The sequence below is a fragment of the Xiphophorus hellerii genome, chromosome 9 (assembly GCF_003331165.1).
Source record: "Xiphophorus hellerii strain 12219 chromosome 9, Xiphophorus_hellerii-4.1, whole genome shotgun sequence".
Classification (NCBI taxonomy): Eukaryota; Metazoa; Chordata; class Actinopteri; order Cyprinodontiformes; family Poeciliidae; genus Xiphophorus; species Xiphophorus hellerii.
In genome coordinates this window covers 12821930-12838450 of record NC_045680.1, presented here as the reverse complement: position 1 = coordinate 12838450, position 16521 = coordinate 12821930, and the positions used below count along the sequence as shown (strand labels likewise).

At 37.5% G+C, this 16521-nt stretch overlaps 1 protein-coding gene across 5 annotated transcripts in view; it reads left to right on the top strand.

Moving 5' to 3' along the window:
• ttll7 (tubulin tyrosine ligase-like family, member 7) overlaps positions 1-16521 on the top strand; it is an 88673-nt gene that overhangs the window by 35100 nt on the left and 37052 nt on the right. For all 5 annotated transcript variants that reach the window (XM_032572661.1, XM_032572662.1, XM_032572660.1 and 2 more), the window contains exons 10-13: positions 6393-6487; positions 8861-9008; positions 10793-10866; positions 14574-14709. In XM_032572661.1, coding sequence (XP_032428552.1) covers positions 6393-6487; positions 8861-9008; positions 10793-10866; positions 14574-14709 — 453 coding nt within the window. The remainder of the gene's footprint in view (positions 1-6392; positions 6488-8860; positions 9009-10792; positions 10867-14573; positions 14710-16521) is intronic.

Below are 16521 nucleotides of genomic sequence, written 5' to 3'. Positions count from 1 at the left end.
TTGTGTGGCAACAAACACTCCATTCTGACAACGGCTGAACTGTGCTGATACTCTTGACTGTGCGGGGCAAAATGGGAGGCTTGTCAAAGCAGTGGTTGTTTGCCCTCTGCTAGGAATAATAAGGTGTTTTTTTTTTCTGTAGCGATTAATCACCAGCAGACCTTGTGCTTGTTTTAGCGACTATTCTAGGCAAAATGAATGTCAATGTGGGGAAGCAATTTGTTGGGGAAATAAGGCAGCTGATTGTTGGTCTTGTGTTGCTCTACTAGAAAAGTTTTTTCATGTCGACTCTAATTACTTTTCTTTTTATTAGTTTTCTTTATAACAGAAAAAATTATACAGGTCTATGAAAAATAATTAGCATCTTTACAGATTTTGTTTTTGTAAATTTTAATATCAGACAAAGATCTGAGTAAATACATGATTTCATTTATTGAGGGGAGAAAATGAAAAAGGTACCTAAACCAACCTTTTTCTATATAAAATGTATACATAAGTTGTTATGCCTGGACTCTGATGGCACTGAGCAGCTCCTTTAGTGGCAGGAGAGATTCAGAAGGTCTTCCTTCCTTCCAACTGCTGTCAGACTCTACAGAAAAGCTCTTGCATCTGACCACTCGCACACTTACACTAGCAAACACACGCATGTCCAATAGACTTTGTAGTTTTCTGTTGGTGTGTAATATTTTATGTCAGACCTAAAATTTCAGCTCATGTTTTTGATGGTGGGGTTTAACCCTTTCTGTTTATTTTTTATTTTATTTATTTATTTTTACTTTTTTGAAATCATTTGGTAAAGTCACTTTTTTTGCCTGCCCATTTTTTCTGAGGAGCCGAGGCTGCCTAGTAGTCATGCACACGCTGAGATAGATGGTTGATCTGGTTGGCCACATCTGCTCAATTACACACCACCTAATATACTTTAATCAGATAAGTTTAATGTTCATACTCCACCTTGAAAATGAAAAACGTAAAAGATGTGATATTCTCAAAATACTCAGTTCCCATATAACTGTGCACACAGTGTAGAATAAGTGAAAGCGGTAATGAATGACAGTTCAATACAGAACTAGTTGTATTTCTAGTTTTGTTGGATATTGGATTTTGCTGTTTGAAAATAATTTACATATTAACTATCCTGAGGCACATCACAGTTCTCAGACGCACCAAGGGGTCAGAGATCATTAGACAAAACCCTGCGTCCAAACCAGAGGAGTTATCACTTTGGAAATTAGTCGACTACATCAAATTGAGTAAGTAATTTAAATTTGTTGTTTGCTCTTGGTCTGTTTTCTGCTACTCTTTACTTTCTGTAATGATCTGTAAACAGAGTTGCGGCTTGTCGACAATTTAACCCAAACAGATAGTTGAAATAAAAATAATGAGGCTCCCCTTTGATAAGCTATATTTCACAGTTGCCTTCATAAACAATTTGGTTTGTGTTCAGTGCAAATGTTTATTTCACATTGTAAGGTGTCTGGGTAAATGTCTACTTCTCATCCTCAAACTTTGTATTTTTGTTAATCATGAATGAAGCACTCAATTAATAAGTAGTTAATTGGTATATCACTACTGCGATTAAAGCTATTTCTGAACCTATATAGATTGTATTCAGTCTCAGTGATAATTTACATCAAGCGTCTTTGCATGTAAACATTTACAACTCAGTGTTATCACAGAATCCTTAGGAGATTGAAACCACATATAGAGATAGGTAGCAGGAGGCATATTTCAGCGAAGTAGGTAAGTTTTGTCTCCGCAGGGTCTTTAGTGTAATTGCGGCTGAGGATGTTGCATTTAATGTTATTGTTAGAGAGTGAGTGCTTTGCACAATGTGCTTATGTAAAGACTTTAATCTATCGTTAGGTCAAGGGTTGGGTGTCATTTTTTACTCATATTCATCATTATATCATTCCCCAACAGCTTTGGATGGATGTTTTATTATACATAAAATGATGATAAAACAATTTAAAAAGAAGTATGGTTTTTGAAGAAAAGAATTTATTACTACTATTATTTTTTTTGATGTTTTACTTTTAGACAATGACAAAAATGATTTTATTCCCTTCTCAGTAATCAATAAAAAATAATTTTTTGGCATTTTAGTAATCAAACCCTTGTCTTTCTTATTTCTGACCAACTTTCTCAGTTTCTCCTGCTATTTTTGGTGATAAACCCTAAATCTTTGAAATTGGAAGGCTTCCTTTCCATCATCCTACTCTTCAACACTCTCCACAGATTCTCTTCAATTCAGAACTCTGGCTGTTTTACTTCAAAACCTAAACATTACTTCCAGTCTCAAGAAACATCTGTCCATCCACCTGTCCCTCCCTCCATCCATTGGTGGTTGAGGATGGGTTGGTGGCTATCTTGAGGCAAGACATGCCCCTCTGCAGTTGCCATCACCCAGACTTGACAAACAACCATGCAATCAATGACTCTTACTGGCATTTTTAAAGATACTAAGTAACCTAACTTGCAAGTAGTTACAGTGTGGAAGGAAGCCAGAGGACCCCAGATGCATGAGATCAGGATTCAAACCCTTGACCTTCTTGATGTAAGGCAACAATACTAACAGCTGCTACACTATGAAGTTGATTAAAAAGAAACAAAGAAGAACTTCCACTGCAAAATGGACAGACAAATGTGGGACATCAACATAATTTCACATTATACTACACTATACTATACTATGGCAGTGACAAGAAATCTGACTACTAATCTGTCTGCCCTTCATAATATATGATAAGGTCATAATTCCATTATAAACTTTGCATAAAAAATTATTTACATTAACTTTTGTGAGACTGTTTTTTTTTTTACATTTTAAGAATTTTTTTTGCAGTTCATTGTTGAAAACGAATCTGTGAAAACGTTTTTATTTAATCTTCATTTTTAAAAAATGACTCTCGTTTCACTTTCTGCTTTTTGACTGACTGACATTTTGGCCTCAACATGATACGCAACCAAATTAAAGATCGAGTAAAAAGAATGTTCTCATCTGTTCATCTGACATTTTTATTGAATGTGTCTTAAAGCAACCAAGGGCTCTTTTAAAATCCTGCCAGAGTCACTTAAGGAAATCAGAGTGGGGGGTTTTGGAGCCTGCAGGGGTTCATTAGGAACAGACTGGTCCAACTTCCTCTGCCAGGGAGGAAAAGGAGAGCACAGAAATATGGGGAGAGAAATGAGGAGAGGTAACAACCAGAGAATCAGGGCTGGCAAATGGAGAGCGGAGGCTAACTGGTGACCAGTCGGAAAACCCTATGAAAGACAGCAGAAAATAAAGTGAAACTAAAAAAGAGACACAAAAAACTGAAAAAAAAAAGACACGACAAGGAGCAAAGAGAGACAGCAAATGCTGCCGTGCAAGTTTTATTCTATGACAACATGACACCACAAATCAAACCAAGACATGATGACAAGTAACGAGACAACCGTCACCAGGATCACTGCCAGTATTCCTGTTACCTATTGGCTGGCACACTCTTAACGCCGCACTCTTTTCATTGTGGCTGTCAAGCTGTGGAGTACTCTAAATGAAAACAGACCTCTTCCTTATTTTTCTTTTGTAGCAGAGGTGAGGTATGGTAGCTCGAAGTGGAGCTCTGTCCTCAATTCACAGAGGGACGCATTGTATACTTTCTTTCCATTGAGTGAAAGAGTTGTATAGTGTCTCTGTTCCTTTTTCCCTTTTTGCACTGGAAGGCATTCATCACCCACCTTCTGATAAATGGTTGTTGTACACAAAAAACACACATTGGTGCACACATAGCTTTACAAAGCTGCTTCCATTCAAGCCCGGTTCATAGCAGTGAGGATTTAGTGCCTCACCTGTGGCTGTGACACCAGAGAGAGGATTCTATTTAGAAAAATTCTCAGGAAACTTTATTTCAGAAGAATTTCAGACGTTGAAGCATCTGTGCTTATATCCTTGTAGTGTCGCTGTGGATTATTTTGTGTGGATGCATGGTTCCCTTTTTTCTATAGCTTTTTGGTGAACCTAATGCGCAGGGCTAGGAAATGGAGTCTTTGCAGTCGTTCAATGTTTTTTTATTAGTCTTTACTTTTTTTTAGACTTTGTTTTGGTCAATGTGGCCAACAACTGGCAGTATACTAAATAATCTGATTCCCTTAGATCCAAAGAGTCTGGTTGTGATGTAAATGTTATCTTTAAACTTTGTTCCTAAACCTGCCAGTGAGGACAAGCCAGACATGTGTCCAGGTTAGAGATGGCAACTTCAAAGGTAGGAATGAGATTATTGAGTAGTAACCGAAACCGATTAAAAGATTTTGATAATCCCCAGCATTCTGGGAAAATATTTTGTGGACTGACTCAACAAAAAAGCAACTGTTTGAGAGTTTTTGGCTTACAGTAACACAGCATTTCAGAAATAAAGCATAGTGGCCGTATGTATGTCTGTGGCTGCTGTTGCTCTTTCGGGACCTGGATGTTTTGTCATAATTGATGGAACAATGCGTTCTCCTCTCTTATAGAAAATCTTAAAGGAGAATGTCTGACCATCAGTTTGTGACCTTAAAAATGCTTAATTTTTTACGGTTGGACAACTATTGGAAACTAGTAAGTTAATTTCATCACTGCTCAATAAAAAGAAAAAAAAAATAAGGTAGTCAAAGTGTGGATTTTAAAATCAAATGAGATACTTACTGAGATCTTTAACAGGCTATTTCTGTTTTTATCCCCTTAAACATTAATCATAATTTTAAAACATTTTATATACTCAGATTATCTTTGTTTGACAATACATTTTCAGTAATTATCTAAAACATGTTTGTGTGGCAAGAAAGCAAAAAAAGAAAAAACTTTAAGGGGAAATGTACTTTTTCACAGTACTATGTTGTCTTTGGGGGTTAGGAGAAATAGATAAATAATTCAAACACTTTTGTTTTGCACTTGTAGAAAGAAATAACCGGATGTTTCTTTGAAATCTGTTTTCTTCATAGATTTTAATGGACAATAAAACCCTAAAGAGTTAAATTGCTTTGCTGTGTATTGAAATATCGTTAGTGATTGGTTGTTGTGGTCCCGGTTTTCATAAGCATAAACAGTATTGCATGGTTTTCATAATGAAGTAAAGACTTAGCAAAAATTATTTTCACTCAAGAATACTGGACTGGTAACATTTCAGCTGGTTTCACGAAAATATTAGTATCAATTTACATCTGTAAATGAGTCACAGGTAAAGTTAAAAAAAATTTAAATTAGGAGATTAAAAATTGTTGAGCCTTAAAAAGAAAGAATTTGTTGATAACCTGATCAACTCCATGTACGTTTTGTTGATTTGGATTACAGCAGCTGGATAGAAATAATGCCATCTGTTCCAGACAAGTATCCTGGTGGTCACAGTGTGTGCGAGCTTTTGTGTTCGTCTTTAAAGACCTGTTGTGTAATAAAAGACATTCGTTAACAATTTTGACACATACTTACAAAAACTCCCACAACAAATGCACCACTATTAGGGCCATTGAAATCCTAATAATATCAAACCACCCACCCAAACTATTGTTCCCAAACAGAAAAAAATGGGATGCCAGGCAGAGACCTGACTTATCTGAACAATCAAGGTTTATCAACCCACGCCAGCCTTTCGATGGGCATCTGTTGCATTGTCATTTGAAGTCACCACATAGGAAGACACCATTCCAATTGCTGTTGCCAGTTCTTTCTTTGTTGCTCCTTTTGTTGTGTCACATAAGCCATTTCTCACCATGGGAGGAGACATAAAGGAAGCTAACAAAGAGAAAAATAATTCATTTGTTGTGTCAAGTATAATAACTGATATTTGAATACTTTACCCCGGTGCTTGGAATTGTTCTGTTGAGAAAGGTAAGCTGCTCTTGAATTATTCCCTGGATGATGCCAGCTTTTGTACCTAAAATCCCATGTGGCTTACTCTTTTCTTGCTCGGTTGAATCTTGCTGATTGCTTTTGACTGTAAATGATAGAGCCAAGCTGAGAAATTCTTTATTGCTGACAGAAATGTTAGTGGTGGCTATGCTATAGAGTCTGTTTTGAGCAAATTTAGGCTTTACGTTTCGGGGTCACTTATACAAACTGTTGTGCGCAAACACACAGACAGGTTCTTCTTCACGCTCATGTTTACACACATCATTACCAGACAAGATTTCTGCAGGGAAAGGCCAAACCGACTTTAAAGTGTCTCTCAAAGGGAAAGAGAAAAAAAACAAAACATCCTCAATCTCTGTCTGTCTGCTTGCTCCATTCCTCTTTCCTTTGCTCGTTGGAAGAGCTTTTTTCTTTTCAAACAAACCCACAGTCTGTTCCTGTAATTGCATACAATCCCTGTCTCTAGAATGTTACAGAAAGAAAGAACATTTTTTAAATGTCCCTTCTCTTCTTTGCTTGACAGATCAATCGAGCTCCGAGCTTTGGGACTGATCAGAAGCTTGATTACGATGTGAAGAAAGGGGTGCTGCTCAATGCTCTCGAACTCCTCAACATCAGGTATTGCTTTCTGCTGCAGTCATGTATGTGTGTATACATGCAGATACACAAACATATTGTATTAAGAGGCCCATTAAAGTTCAAGTAAACATTTTTAAACTTTAAACATTTTTTTAATGTTTAAAGATTTCAGTCAGTGCTTACTTTGATGCTTGGTGGAGTTCAGAACCTTTTTGACATCTGATTTTAAAACGGTTGTGACTGTGGTAATGGTGTGAACAGTTGCACAACATAAATCGTATTTGTAAATGGTTGTGTCTTAGTGATAAATGCAGGACACACCAGCTCCTTCTTGAGAAACATTCACATATCAACACTGAATCTCAGGTTCAATCAGTGGAAAAGAAAATTAGCTTTTGCTGCACAAACAACAATTTATTTTTTAGCTAAGGGAAAAGTTAGGACACTTTTTGGGATTTTATGCCCATTCTAAGTAGACATGTATGAAGCATAAGTTAAAATATCTTAACTTAAATCTGACCATTCCTGGTCTTAACTTAAGTTAAGTAAAGATACTTACTTACTTCTTGGATGAAATTTCAACATTTGTTTATAATACTTTTTTGGGTATTATTAAAAATTATATTAAACATCAATGTGTCCTACACAAACACACAGGCTCTGACAAGGTTTCCTGTCAGTACTTTTTTTTCACAGATCTGTACATAAGTCTTTTAAAATGGGAAGAAAACCTTAATTGCACATGTTGTCAGTGTGTGTGAGTCATGTCACTTTTAGCTGTAAGTTTATAATGTCTGTGACTTCTTTGTTTTTATGTTTTACTCATCTTTGTATATTTATTCAGCTTCCTGTGCTGCACTTTCTGCTTGCTTTGTCTGCCTGTTTTGCTTACGTTTTCTCTTTTTGTGGTGTACTGTACTTCTGGATACATAGTGGTTTGTGTGTAATGTGTAGCGCATGTGTGTGTGTGTGTTCATATCCATGCTTTTCTGTCCCCTGGCTACAGTGACTTTGTTCTCTGATTGATCACTGTACACAAGACCTCTAGATCTCTGCTCCCTTTGTTGCTTTCTCTCTGCATGTCCTCTTCTTGCTACCCTAAATATAGTCTCCCCCCCAGTAGTCATGCACATACAGAAACATAATGAAAACATATACAGTACTTAGGCACAGAATCATACAGGAGCATCTCAGTAAATAAGAGAATCATCAAAACATGAAGTTATTCTAATAATTAAATTCGCAAAGTGACATTTATATATCAAATAGATTCAACACACAGAATAATATATATTCCAAGAATTTATTTCCATTGATTTTGAGGTAATCACACTAATTAATAACCTAATTTATGATTTTACATAAAATCTATTAACACAATATTTTAACAGATACATTTTATTGCCTATGCTGTCTTGGAAGACGACTAGCTTTCCACCAGACATTCTCCAAAAAGTGGATGAAGTAGGGCAGAGTGCTGCATCCAAGCATATTAATAAAATGTTGAGTGGAAGGGAAAGGTATCATTCAATAAAGGTGCACAAGCAACAGGGATAACAACAGCCTCACTCTGGAATTGATGAAATAATATATATATTTCTTCTAATTTATTGAAATGCAGAGATGGTCAAATTACTTGTTGTATAATAGATGTAGCTCTCTCAGCTGTGCTACCTGTCTTTCTGGAACTTCTGGTTGATGTGTTCCCAGTTCTCTGACAAAATTAGTTTTTATTTCAGGATCGACAACATGTATTGAAAGCAAGCAAGAACACAGAGCATACATAGTATAAAGCCCTTTTGTTCTTGGAGTGAATGGGTGTCTTGCAGAACTTCAATCTATCTCTTAATATACATTAGCTTTTCTCGGCCAGAGAAAGGAGTTGTTGGTGTTTGCTTGACTCTTTGGTCTGTTTACAATGCAAACTGAGTCCAACTGGGATCAATTTAGACCCAATCGGGCATGGACATTGATAGACGTCATTCCCCTTCACCGCACTCAATATTCAGTTTAAAGGGCCAGCGACTGAATTAAATAAATTTTTCTCTCTCGAAGCTGCAGTAACCTACTTGTTCATAATATTCTGTCTGATCCTGTTCCTCCAGTTGTTTGGATTTTAGTTTGATTTTTTTTCTGAATATATTGTTTGAATTTTTTTGGAAGGGATATTTTTTCTCAGTAATAATGAAGAGTAACCTCTTATCCAAACATCAAGCGGACAAATATAAACAATAAATGGGTATTTTTTTTACTGTATAGACAAGAAAAGAATGATCAAACATCTACTATATGGGAAAAGTGTGAAAACAAAAAATAGAGCATAGAGGATTATTAAACAGTTGAGAGCTTTTCACTATGAGGAGTCTAAAAATCTAAACATTTTATTAATTGACTTGTTTTACTGTGGTTCAGGGCCAGTGATAAGAAAAGAAACCTGGCTCAGGAGAAGGCAGAAGCTCAGAGGCGGCTTTATGGTCATGGCTTCATGAGGAAACTTTCAGCTGCTTCCACGGACTGGGAGAAACAACGTCACACGCTGGAACGGAGAAGAGAGGAACTGGTATGGCACAAACGGGATATTACACCTTCAGCTGATCTGAATGTGTGCAGATTTTTTTTTATCATTCTTCCAGTCATGCATTATTCCTTCTGCAATGATTATTAAATGATGGTTCTCTTAATTGCTGACCACAGATCTGTGGCAAGCAGCCTCTGTTGAGGTCATAAGCTGTATAAGGTGCTGCTCATTACCTATGGTCAAATGAAAATTATATCCCACTTTGACTTTTAGAGCCTGTATGGATGTATGAAAGTAGAGTTCATGCTTTGATTGATGATAAATTATAACTTCAGTGGCATCTGTAACCTCATTTTATCAAGCTAAGACTGCTGTAGCTTAATGTTTCTTTTCCTCTTTCTTCTACTGCGTCAAAATTTCAGCTTGCCTTCATGGGACAGCAATAATTTTGGTGAAATCTGTGCATTGCAAATCCCACGCTTTTCATACGCTTACGTGAATATATAATTTGTTTCATATAACCGCCTGCAAAATAACTAATTGGCTAAATTAGTTGCTGGAACACTATCAGATTGGCAGCGCAATTTTAAAAGACAGATCTTCCTTTGAATGCTCTGAGAATTAAACCAGCTTGATCTTTTATCTTTGCTAATGCCTGGGAGTCTTAGAATCTAGTAGTTTTTTTGTAGTGCAAAGAATTTGGAGTATTCCATCAGCCTTAATGCATTATATTAAAAAAATTAAGAATATTGAGAAAGTTTTACACAAAGGAGAAACAAACATGGAGAATGGAAACAGTTGTGTCTTCTGTAGCTTGAACTCATTCAAGGAGAAAAACGATATGCCGAAATTTGAAACTGTTTAAAAAAAGCAGAGATATTGCCTCATTCTGGTTAATGTGGACATGGAGCATCTGGAGCAAGAAAACATTTTCCAGACTTTCAACCCTACGAGACACTTGCAACAATGGACTTCTCAGTGCCAACATGTTTACTGACATTTTTTTAAAAATATCCATACAAAAAAGCGGAATACAAAATTTTGCTGTTCAAAAATTGAATTGAAGATTTAAAAAAGAGTGAAATCCAGCAGTGGCGTTAGTTTTGTTTAGGTTTTGTTTTTATTAAATCTAGGGCATAAACATGTTTGGATTACACCTTAATCTCTTTGGATTTAGTACTTTACAAATAAGCATGATTCATTTAAACTGCAAGGCACAAGCAACATACTAGTGAGCTGCAAATTTAGAAAAGGAAAAAGGTTGTAAGAACAAACTCAGTTCCACTTATTTCTCAGTGGATGTCAAAAGAGTCAAAGTTTTCTGAGACATGTGCACTGTTTAATTATTTTTCTTTTAAAATAGCGGAATCAGGGGAGCTTTTCTAATCTAGATGGGGAAAAGTGGCAGCCGCTAGTGCTTTAATGCCTCCCACCCTCTTTGATTAGCCTTTTGATAGCCACAGCTGTAATCAGTGGGAATAAGGAGCGAAGGAGCAGAGGCGCTCTTTCAAAAAGGGCACCACCTCATCTTTGAGTGCTGTTTTGGCTGAAGAGTGAGCTCAGGTTGAGGTCTGCTGAAGGCTCATATCACTCAGCATTTAATGATACTGCGGCGCTAGTGGCAAAGTGGTCTCCACCTCTCCGCTTTTTGTCAATTTGACAAGCTTAGACGCACAATTACACATTTATAACATGCTAATGAGAGAGGGAAAGGGAGAACATATTATTAATTTATGGCAGTGACGTCTTTAATCCCTTTCCCTGTATTTTGCAAGACTTCATTGTTCTTTTCTGTTACTAAGTGAAATGTTTTCCTTTGTTTCTAGAAAGAACAACTTGCACAGGTTCGCAGGCAGGTTTCCAGGGAAGAACATGAAAATCAACATCTGGGGAATTACAGGTAAAGATGAGGCAAACAGCTGGGGAGAATAGACTCTCCCTTCAGGAGCTCCACCCACTGTTTTTGTGCCAGCTTGCTCGCATTTACGAGGTAATCTGCACAATGCCAAACTCTTGGTAAAATAAATGTTGCTGCTGACAGAATGAAAAAAAGAACACCTATTGTTTTTGAGATTGCAGGAAACTAGAATAAACACAAGTTAAAATCAGAGAAAGGCAAAAAAGCAAAGGAATGGAGTCTCAAATTGCTTCTCCTCTTGCCAAATTCTTACCCTTTGCCGCATCTTAGAAACACAGATTAGCAGGTAAACTTTGCCTGCTTGCTGTGAGCCATCTCATCCTTGCCCAACAATCCCTTTTTTTGCTCCCCTTCACCTCAAAACCCCCAGCTGGATCTCTGGAATACACAGAGCGTATCGATTTTCTAACCTCACAGATGGAGCAGATTCACCCTACAGCATGACTTAGCGAGTTCAAATTTACAACTTGGCCCATGTAAGCCATTTGCTCCTCTTTACTCCTCATTTTATGCTTCGTTCTCCATACAGCACTTCAGCAACAACAGAATTTTATTTTTTTACTGTCTTTCTCCCAATTTCTTACACAAAAACAGACACACTCACACGTCTTTCCGTCTCCAAAAGTCAAAGTAACTTCCTGACCGAGTCTTGGTCAGAGCGCTCCTCCAGGCCTGCATGAAGTGCTGTCATCTCTTTCCTTTTCCTCGACAGGCTGCCAGACAGTCAATCAGGGAGGCTGGAGCACCCCTAATAAAGACCTCTTAGCATTCAAATGGTGCCCCAGCGCGGCGCTGAACTCTGATTAACACACTGCTCCTCATTAGATGAGTTTGAGTAATGAACTCACTTACATTTGGCTATTAGATAAGATCTGTTTCAGGTACAGACCCTGTTACATCTGAGGAAGACCCAGCTGCTTGTTGCTAGCTCACTACCTTGTTAAGCAGCAGGAGTCATGAGACTTTAAAGGTGCTGTTAAGCAGCAAACAAAGAAAGATTTTCTTAACGTCTCAAATAAAGAAGTAGTTGTAGTTCTTCATTTCACTTAAGTGAGATCACACAGAGAGAAATCTAATCATGAACTCAATCAAGACATACGTATGTTCAGCTTTAAAAAGCCCAAGGTGTTCATATGGCCTGCTGAAGAAGTGACCATGAGCTTTTCGGTTAGATGAGGCTCTTTAACTATTGGCAAATTCTAGCTTCTATTATGTCTATTGATTTTTTTTTTTTTTATGCGATGAGACCTTTTGATATTTTGTCGAGTGTGTCTTTGAAAAGAAGCAAAAGAATTAGGTCCATACACCTCTAAAGTATTATAACTGAAAGCAGTCCCTCACAAAAGGATTAATATGCCTTGAACTTTTTCATACTTCATCATATCACAACTACAAACTGCAATGTCTCTTTTATGCAACAGATTAATTCAAAGTACTGCATAATTGTGCAGTGGAAGGGAAAAGATACAAGGTTTTCTATATTTTTTACAAATAAAAACCTGTGACTCGTTCTGACTAGTTTATGAAACCAGCCTTCGCTGCAATTATACCCAAGTCTTTTGTTACGTCTCTACCAATTTTATACATGTACATACTGAAGTTTTGTCTAGTTTTATTTGCAAAATTTGCAAAATTGAATGAACATCATCTGTGAACAGAAATATTTGTTGTTGTGAAAATTTGTTGTTTTTTGCTTGGACTAGACCATTGCCTTAACTCTGACCAGTTTTCTGGTCTCACCATCCACAGTGGGCATGGTATTTTTTAGGTACAGTGCTTGTTTTCAGCTACCCATAGTATTTTGGATGTAAGCCAAAAAAAAATTGGCATTTAGAGTCATCTGACAGGAGCACTTTCGATCTGCTGCTTGCTCTGGCCCCTACATGACTTGTGACAAACTGCTTTCTTTCTTTCCTTAAGAAAAGGCCAGATTTATAAGTAATGCCAATAATAGTTGCCTTATTGATAGATTATTTGACCTGTACTCTGGATCTCTGCAGCTCCTCCAGAGTTAGTAACCGTTTCATGACTGTTTCTCTTAACAATTCTCTCCTGGTATGTCTTGGTAGGCTTGGATTTGCTATATATTGTTTAATGTAACAGATAGCACCTCAGACTATTATTTGAGGTGCTATGTGACACAACACAAGAACATGCAATGGGTATTATTTCTTTTGCAAGGCATTGTAGTTAGAAACATTTCACATTGAACTGTACTCAGAAAGGAGCTTAGTTAGTTGGCTCATATCAGGACCCAAAACTTAGCAGTTGCTTTATTTGAGCCGCAGTAATGTGGAATTGGGTCATCTTCTCAACAATATGGAAATCATGCACCCAGAACAGCTACACAGCATAAAATTATTAATTGCACATGGGGAGCAGTTAAAGTTTTAATGCTGAAACAGTTAACCTTTACTTGGCATTTTACTTGCACTAAAATCTACTATTCACACACTGAGACGTAAAAGCATCTCATAAGTACTTCTTTACCTATCAGTTCTCAGATAAAAAAGTACATGATTTAGTTTTCCAAGAATGTTTTCTGCTTTAGACATTACCATCATGTCTGAATCGGGAAGGCCATCTAACGGAGTGGGATTTGGCTTCTGATAGGACTCTACCGATGCCAGAACATTCCCCTGCTTTTTTTTTTTTTCAATTTTTTTCTCCCAAGAGTTTTTGCGGCCCTAATGGCTCGTATTTTTTCGACAGTAGGCAGACAGAAAGGAGGGTGAGGAGAGGGGGAAGACATGCGGCAAAGGTCGTCGGGACCGGGAGTCGAACCCGCGACGTCCGCGTCGAGGACTAAGGCCTCCAAACGTGGGGCGTGCTAACCCCTGCGCCACCACAGCACGCCACATTCCCCTACTTTTTGAACTTAAAGTACCCGATGCTTATTTTTCTTAAAAAGCTGACATTGTTTTGATTTGATGGCCAAAGCGATGACGAGGGTGGGTTTGGAGATGTATTTTGAGGATAACCAGGCAGAGGTTTACACATTGTTCTACTCCCTTTAGATCCATTATAAATGCTGGGGTTAGTTTAGTCTTTAGGGTGAAATTTTAAAGGGTGCGAACAGACGCATTTGTGCATATCGCAAAAAAAACCCCTCAAAAATCTGTGAAGTGTACTTCTGGGTGCAGAAAGCAGCTGCGTGAAAGCAGCGCTCTGTGTGAAAAGACTGATTAAATGAGAGTTTGGCTGTTTCGTGACTCAAGGTTGCCAGTAAAGCCTGTCTTTTTGTAATTTGTCTCTGCTTTCTTCTTCTCATTTTAATTTTGTTTTTCTTTCTCTTAGCATGCTGTAATCCTTTTCTATACCCATATTTTATGGTCGGCTTACTGCATCCTCTTGTCTCTTGTTTTAAATTTTTTCTCAATTTTTCTCAAATATTTAGCTGTTCTGTCAGCATCTGTACTTTTTTTTTTTTTTTTTTTTACTGTACTAAACCCTTGCTGCGAATTCTATCACTCGTCCTTTAACCTCACATGCCTCCTTTGCTTAACCCCACTCTGTCTTTCCTTTCTCCTCTTTACCCTTTATCGCCCGACTCTCATTTCAACTGTCTCCCCTCAATGATAAGCCTTTTCCGTTACCTTCTATTTTAAATCTATTCTCATTTATTTTATTTTTTTTTGCTCCTTTCTCACTCTCCTTGCCCCTCTCTCTCCCGTCTCTGTGGCCTGCAGACGTATTTACCCCCCAGACGACAAGCTGCTGTTGGAAAAGTATGAAAGCCTGCTCTCGGCCGCCTTTCAGACCTTCCTCGCCGGGCGAGCTGCCTCACTTCAAAAGGAAATGAATAATCCTCTGAAACGAATGAAGGCACGTACATCAGTGGCAGACTGTCACGGACACACACACTCACACAAACACATGCTGTAGGAACCTGCAGAGATCCACACCTGAACACACCCACACGCATAGCAGTCAGGCATCTGTGGGCAGGAAGCAGAGGAACATACACGCACATTTCTATTAAGATTCTGCCCACAGAGACGATTAGGGATGTGCAAATAATGCGGAGTATGTTGCAGTCCATAGTTTTTGTTAGGAAGTTTGACAATATTCAGGAAGGCAGAGCACAATATGCGCTTACTGTCATTCATATTGTCTCTTCACAAATATTTATTGTGTAGTGCATGATGTTTTTAAAAAGGAAAATCAAATCCCACAGAACAATGTTATGTTTGATTCTTTCTTCACTTCGACACCACTCACTCTTCCGTCGGTCCTGTTTCTGGATCTTTTGCTTTTCTTATGTCTTTCTGACAGCATCAGTTCTGAGTGAGTAACAGTTGCTTCCCACATATGTTTTATTTTCTTGCTGTATGTTAAAGAGTAAGACATTGAACGTATAAGGACACATTTAACATGTTGAAATAAAAGTCCTATAACATGCTCTCAGAATTTGAGAATTTCACAGGGTTAGGAAGTAATGTTTTCTTGTGCCAGAGGCTCATCTGTGGTTTTGAGTAATGCTGCTTTTGCTCAGGTGTGAAGTTGAAGTTATGATGATAAACAGAGCATTGAAACTGACTGAGAGCTCTATAATTTTTTAAAATTATAAAAGGGGATATGAAAGAGAGTGCAGTAGGACAAAATGACAAGTAACTGAGAGAAATAGTAGCTTTTTTTCCATTTTTCTGATCTGTAAAAACAACCTTTAAAAAACTTTACAAGAGACTTTAACAGCAGTTTTCCGTCATGCCTATGTGTTCAAGAATAGTAAAACAATGATGCTGAAAACTGAAGTGGGGAGCACTAAGCAGAAAAATAGAAGTACATTTAGAAGGCAGATACTTAAACTTAGGATTTTTAAGAAATGTATTGATGCAAGAAATTATTTTCACATCACCCATAAGGACATGTTGCAATTTTCATAGGAGTGAAAATTGCAACATGTCCTTTCAGAAAGGTCACTGTTTCTGACCTTTTGCCATTTTCTTCTCTAAAGACTATTGTGTGTGTGTTTTGATTTTTTTCTAAGAATGGTGTCACTGCAGAGGAACTTCATAAAGATATGAATCAAAGTTCAGGCTGAGTCGAAAAAGAACATTTTTAATTTGGCCAGTACAGAGACAGGGATTTTGTTCAAAGCCAGAAGGAAGAGAGAGTCGCTCTGCAGCTTGCTATCTGCCACCACAATCATGTCTAACAACTGAACTGTCCTCATTAAGGGACACAGTGTGAAATACTAATCTGGGCTATTTATCAGAAAGAAGGAAGGTTCCTGAAGTTCAGTCTGATAATGATCGGCCCAAACGTAGTGCATTTCATGCTGATGCAGATATGCCTTTTTGCATCGTGTGTCGCCTGCTTTCAATTTGTTTTCCATACATCACATTTAATAACAAATGTAATCATATGGTATTTTATTACCATATAATCAGAAGACCAAAGGTTCCTTTGCAACATAATCACTTCCGGAAAGCACTGTTTCTCTGAAATAGGGTGAGAACTGCAGCTTACACCGTAGCTGAAGTGTTCTAAAAAAGGCATATAAGCTCATTGGTTTTCGTGTTTTCGGTTATGGAAAAGTATGGAGAAAGACAAAAATGTTTGGAAAAATCTGTTCTGTTTCCAGATGCCTTTATATTACTAATTACAATGCAGACGAGCAGATCTTTTGTCATA